Source organism: Anolis carolinensis, chromosome 2 (genome assembly GCF_035594765.1).
Source record: "Anolis carolinensis isolate JA03-04 chromosome 2, rAnoCar3.1.pri, whole genome shotgun sequence".
In the NCBI taxonomy this organism is placed as follows: domain Eukaryota; kingdom Metazoa; phylum Chordata; class Lepidosauria; order Squamata; family Dactyloidae; genus Anolis; species Anolis carolinensis.
This window is the reverse complement of record NC_085842.1, coordinates 192,543,098-192,549,242: the sequence shown is the minus strand read 5'-3', so window position 1 is coordinate 192,549,242 and position 6,145 is coordinate 192,543,098. Positions and strand designations below refer to the sequence as shown.

Below are 6,145 nucleotides of genomic sequence, written 5' to 3'. Positions count from 1 at the left end.
GTGTTATTTCCTTTTAAAATAACTTTTGTTCTCTTGTTACATAGCCAGACCCTTAGGCCACACTCTGATGTTCCTCAACCACACATATCTTGGTCCACTTCCTTTCTCTGGAAACTACATCAAAGGGGTGATCTGTTTGCCAGAATTGTATACATAGCAGCAGTTTAAAAAATCCACAGAATTGAGTCCACCCAAAGAAAGAGTTTCAAAATAAAGTCATTTTTTAGTTTTTAATCTTAATTTCCAATTCTGCTAAAATACATCGGTAGTACTAAAATGTGACATTTAAAACCAACACACTAGCATTGGTGGAATTGCTATGGCTATTGAGAAAATGAGTAACTAAAAGGCAAAGGTTGGTTCAGGCAACATGGTTTAACATAGGAAATCCATAGGGCATCTCAGTTTGTGGGCCAATCAATTGAAAGAACTATTTTCAGTAGTGCTGGTGGCCAGAAAACATGCAGGAGGTGATGAACTGACACCAGAAAAACTTGACCGAAGACACAAATCCTTCCTATGCATACTTTCCAGAACAGGTATATGCAACGTGTGGCCTGCCAAATGCTTTTATACTGCAACTCTCATCCATCCTAGTCAGAATGCCTAGTGGTAAAGAATGATAGGAGTTTCAATTGAACCACACTAGAAAGGCCAAGAGGTGTTGGCTATACAGGATTCAGTTGGGAGCCTCCAGTGGCCTAGGGGATAAAAGCCTTGTGACTTGAAGGTTGGGTTGCTGACCTGAAGGCTGCCAGGTTCGAATCCCACCCGGGGAGAGCACAGATGAGTTCCCTCTATCGGCTCCAGCTCCATGCGGGGACATGAGAGAAGCCTCCCATAAGGATGGTAAAACGTCAAAACATCCTCCCATAAGGATGGTAAAATGTCAAAACAACCCCGTCCCCTGGGCAACGTCCTTGCAGACAACCAATTCTCTCACTCCAGAAGCAACGCAGGTTGCTCCTGACACAAAAAAAAAAGAAAAAGGGAGACTGCAGTCTTTGGTCTAAAAAGCAGTCAAAGTTTTGGTCCCTGGCCCAATACCAGTCTCTGAGACATCAGCTGCCATTCCATAGTGGAAATAAAGAAACAATTAGAGCCAATAAACAAAAATATGATACCATTCCATGGAACATAGGGAATGAGTGGACGATGATGAATGGGGTGGGTGCTGAGTTACATGGAAGGCTTTGAAGAGTCCTTTTTAAAAAGCTATACTACCAGAGTTCCCACTGGTCATACAAGCTGGCAGTTCTGACAGCAGTAGTCCAAAATGTAACTTTTCCAAGCTATAGCTCCATTATCCTTCATGGTAGGAGAAATCCAAAATAGTTAGGAAGCAGCCTTGATCACAGAATGCAAAAATATACAAAAGAATCATAGAATAGTAGAGTTGAAAGAGATCTCATGGGCAATCTAGTCCAACCCCCCCCCCCCCCCCGCTAAGAAGCAGGAAATCACATTCAAAGCACCCCCGATAGATGGCCATCCAGCTTCTGCTTAAAAACCTCCAAAGAAGGAGCCTCCACCACAGTCCGGGACAGAGAGTTCCACTGCCCAACAGCTCTTACAATGAGGAAGTTCTTCCTAATGTTCAGGTGGAATCTCCTTTCCTGTAGTTTGAAGCCGTTATTCCGCATCCTAGTCTGCAGGGCAGCAGAAAACAAGCTTGCTCCCTCCTCCCTATGACTTCCTATGACATATTTATTCATGGCTATCATGTTCCCTCTCAACCTTCTCTTCTGCAGGCTAAACATACCCAGCTCTTTAAGCCGCTCCTCATAGGGCTTAAAGGTAGAAGATGGATCTGAGCTAAAGAGCACGGGTCTGATTCCCCCAGCATCTGTCACCCAAGGAACTTCCTCAGCCAGGCTCGTAGTACAGCAAGTGACTATATCTCAGCAAGAAACAGCAATGTGCAGGAATGGAAGATGAATTGTTGGCAGGGCCAGGGAGTCATCTCCTTCACCCACCACTCCAGTGTGCTCCTCAAATCAAACCACTGTCCCTCACATGGAGAGCACACTGAGGTGCCCCTGACATTAATATCTGTGTTTTGAGGTTCATTTCCAAGAAGAAAATGTTGAGGAGGAAAAGAAAGAATAAATGTAGATTTCATCAAAGAAGAATGTATAGTAGTTCTTGCGCGTCAAAGCAGCAGAGCCACTATGCAAAAGAAAAGTGCAAACTCTCAAGCAGGGATGTGCTAGAAGCAATAGCCATTCTGAATTGGAAGCTAAGCAGAAGGTGAGAGGCACAGAGGCTAGAAGAACAGAACCCTTTCAAGAGCTCCATCACAATACACTGCACCGATCAGAGTTACTCTTATAGGGCTTGAAGGGGAGCCTTGTCCCCTGCAAGGTAAAATAAGTTCTTAGCTGATCTTTACAAAGGCACCAGGGGAGATGCAGCTTTGCATGTCAAGATCCTCAGGAAGTTGATCTAGGTCTCATCCCCATTCTCAGTTCTGTTCACCCACACCGGCCCTGAAAGTGGTCGCTGAAGTGAATTGGACGTCTTCCCTTGATGGCCCAGCATCTGGCTTACAGCACGGAGAAGCTGGTCGTGGTCCCTCTCCATTCCAGACAGACGGTGTTCCTGAAAGTTAAGACAGTTGAGAATTGTCTGCTTAAACCCCTGCACCTTTCATTGTTAAACATGCATACACGTACTAATGAGTGACAGGTACTACCCTGTTTCCCCTAAAATAAGACATCCCCAGAAAATAAGACCTAGTAGAGGTTTTGCTTAATTGCTAAATATAAGGCCTCCCCCTGAAAGTAAGACCTAGCAAAGTTTTTGTTTGTAAGCATGCCCGCCAAACAGAACACCAGAGCATGCAAGATCGGTAAATGTATGTACCAGAGTGTTGTAAATAGAAATAATGGTAGTAACAAGAAATTCTTGATAGGATTCACAGTTTGTCTGGTTATGCTGGTTTGTGATGACAACTACTGTACAGTATATAATAAATGTTCATTTTTTTGTTCAACAATAAATGTGAATTCTTCATGGAAAAATAAGACATCCCCTGAAAATAAGACCTAGAGCATCTTTGAGAGCAAAAATTAATATAAGACACTGTCTTATTTTCGGGGAAACACGGTAGGTGAATGTTCAGGCAAGCAACTGTCTAGCCATCACCACAAACCCAGATTGTGGCTCAGTATATTAGGTTTGGGTCATTTTGAAATCAGAGGGCCATATTCCCAGTACGTTCAACATCCCATACCTGTGGGCCCGGGCTGTGGTGCAGGTGGGAGAGCAAGCCAGCTGCAATTAACTGCAATGAATCACTCTGACCAGGAGGTCATGAGTTCGAGACCGCTCGGAGCCTATGTTTGTTTGTCTTTGTTCTATGTTAAAAGGCATTGAATGTTTGCCTATATGTGTAATGTGATCCGCCCTGAGTCCCCTTTGGGGTGAGAGGGGCGGAATATAAATGCTGTAAATAAATAAATAAATACCTCATTACAATAAAACAGTGTGTGTGGATTTGTGGGAGAGTGTACAGTTGGCTCTCCACACTTAGAGTTTGACTTATTCAGAGATTTGATCAAAATGTTCTCCCCAGGAATCTCTAGGTCCCCCAGTATGACTCTATGGGTGAGTTCCCCTGGTCATACTAGAAGACCTAGAGGATCCTAGAGAGAACACTTCTCTGGGAACCTCTAGATCAGTGATTCTCAGCCTGGGGTCCCCAGATGTTTTTGGCCTACAACTCCCAGAAATCCCAGCCAGTTTACCAGCTATTAGGATTTCTGGGAGTTGAAGGCCAAAACATCTGGGGACCCCAAGTTGAGAACCATTGCTCTAGATCCATCAGTGTGATTCAATGTTCAACTTCCTTCATGCTGGAGGACATAGCCATTCCTAGAGAAAAACCAGCAATGTTGTTATTCGCATTTCTTAAAGGCTCTGTGCCTAATCCCAGCAAATGTTGACAGCTGATTATGTGTATTTTTGATAAGATGCATTTGCCAGAATGTAGGATAAAATGTGAGTGAGTTGTTCTTTGGAGTGAGTTCGTTATTCAATATTCTTCTTCTTTCCCTCCTCCTCCTTCTTATTCCTATTATTATTATTATGCCTATATCTATGAATTGTATTGAATAAGCTCTAATATTTTGTATATCTTGTGAACTATCCCTGTGCCTTTAATGATTAGATCCCAAATTGTTTTCTACATTTCTGTCCACCACCACCTCCAGACCACTGGCTTGATACAAAGCCTTCAATAGCTCTCATGAGCCCTTACCAGTTGTTTGGTCGTCTCCTCGCTGGCTAGAAGTTTCCCATAATCTTTCTTCAAGCTGGCCTCTAGACCCGATACTCTGAAACAGAAGAGGAGCCACATAGACTACAGATGTTGATGAATTCTGGTTGCAGTCTCCCTTTTCCCTGCCTAGTTAACCTTGGAACAGCCTTGGTTCACTAACCAATCTTGGGCATAACATATTTTTTAGCCTTCGGACACTACCTGCAAACCTCAGAAATATGATACAGCATGAAATGGACATGAAGTTCTCTCTCTTTTTCAATAAAGAGCCCTGTCTGATCTGCCTCTCTCCTATATTACTGTGCGGTGACTCTGCTATTTGCAGGGGTGAGAAGCAGCTTTCCATAGGCTTCAAAATATGTTTTAGACTTGCTAGCAAGGAGCAGACAAATCTATTAGTTCCAATTTGGCTTACTCCCCCTGTCTTAAATTTGTTGCATTCCAAGTCCACATCAGTTGGTGACAGGTTAAAAAAATGATCTTTTTAATTAATGCCTATATTTTTCCTAATAAATGCATTTTCACAGGCACTTTGTACTCATTTTTTGCAACTTTCAACTCCATGGCCGGAGACGAGCACAGCCTCCATGTGTCACAAATGGGAAAAGTCTTTCCTCTCTCTATGTATTGTCTGTCCTTGTTAACTGTATAATGGCATTAAATGTTTGCCATATATGTGTTCTGTAATCAACCCTGAGTCCCCTCAGGGAGATAGAGTAGAATATAAATAAAGTATATTATTATTATTATTATTATTATTATTATTATTATTATTATTATTATTATTTGAAACACAACAAGATGAGTCCACAGCAGACACTCTGCTGGCTGTTGTATTAGATCACACCAGACACTTCCCAAGTGTCTAGGACTGTGTAATTATTAGCGAATTATATTATTATTATTATTATTATTATTATTATTATTATTATTATTATTATTATTATTGTATAATGCTTTTTTATTCCTCTCGGCCACATATGCATCTGTTCTGAAAATTTTGAAAAAGGCAATTCCAGTTCTACTGACTAAGTTCATATTAAAATGGAAAGTGAACAAAATTTCCCTGTAAATGGTTTTCTGTACAAACCCAAAAAGAAGGACTCAAAAACCCCAACATAACCAGTGAGGTCATTTTAGAACTATAGTCCACAAAGTAAAATATAAACCAAAGCTCTGATTAAGACTGGAGTGGGGGACAGTTCAGCCCTCTAGATGTTGGATTGCAACATCTCTAGCAGCATTGCCAATGGCAAGTAATACTGCCCAACAACTTCCATCAGCTCTAGCAGCATTGCCAATGGCAAGTAATACTGCCCAACAACTTGTTTCTTTTTTACCCACTCCTGAACTCATGACACTATGGGGCTTGAGGACTCTCACCTACTGATAAGTTGAACAAGACAGCTCTCGGTTTCCTCCAGCCTCTTACAGAGAATCTCTTCCCGTTCCTGAAACTTTGTTTTTTCTTCCAGAAGCACTTGATTCTGAGCAGCCACATTTTCCAGCTGTTCCTGAAATAGCTTCTGCTTCTCCTTGGCTGTAGTCACCGCAGCCTGCAGCTGTTCCATCTGCCTCCCATACTGTGAGATATGCAAAGACAATCATTTAGACCAGCCAGCAGTTTGGAGTAGTGAGATTTCCCTATTGGGTCATCCTGAGCTAGAAAGAGGGGCGATGGGGCTAAAACAAGCTTCCCATCCCAGCTTAAGAAAGAATAGCATACATCAAAGAGGAGGAGGAGAAAGGAAGGAAAATTGATGCTTTGGCATCTATTTCATTCCAGAGAATGCAGGGGCACATGCACGTGTATCAAGATTCCTATTCCTTGGGTAGTAAATAATGTTACAGGCCCATATAGCT

At 42.2% G+C, this 6,145-nt stretch overlaps 1 protein-coding gene across 2 annotated transcripts in view; it reads right to left on the bottom strand.

The window, feature by feature from the left end:
* Positions 1-216: 216 nt before the first annotated feature.
* Positions 217-6,145, bottom strand: part of rasal3 (RAS protein activator like 3) — a 65,993-nt gene continuing 60,064 nt past the window's right edge. For both annotated transcript variants that reach the window (XM_016991155.2, XM_016991154.2), the window contains exons 17-19: positions 5,666-5,865; positions 4,262-4,337; positions 217-2,601 (exon numbers count right to left, since the gene is read on the bottom strand). In XM_016991155.2, the coding sequence (XP_016846644.1) occupies positions 2,446-2,601; positions 4,262-4,337; positions 5,666-5,865 (432 nt within the window). In that variant the 3' untranslated portion in view covers positions 217-2,445. The remainder of the gene's footprint in view (positions 2,602-4,261; positions 4,338-5,665; positions 5,866-6,145) is intronic.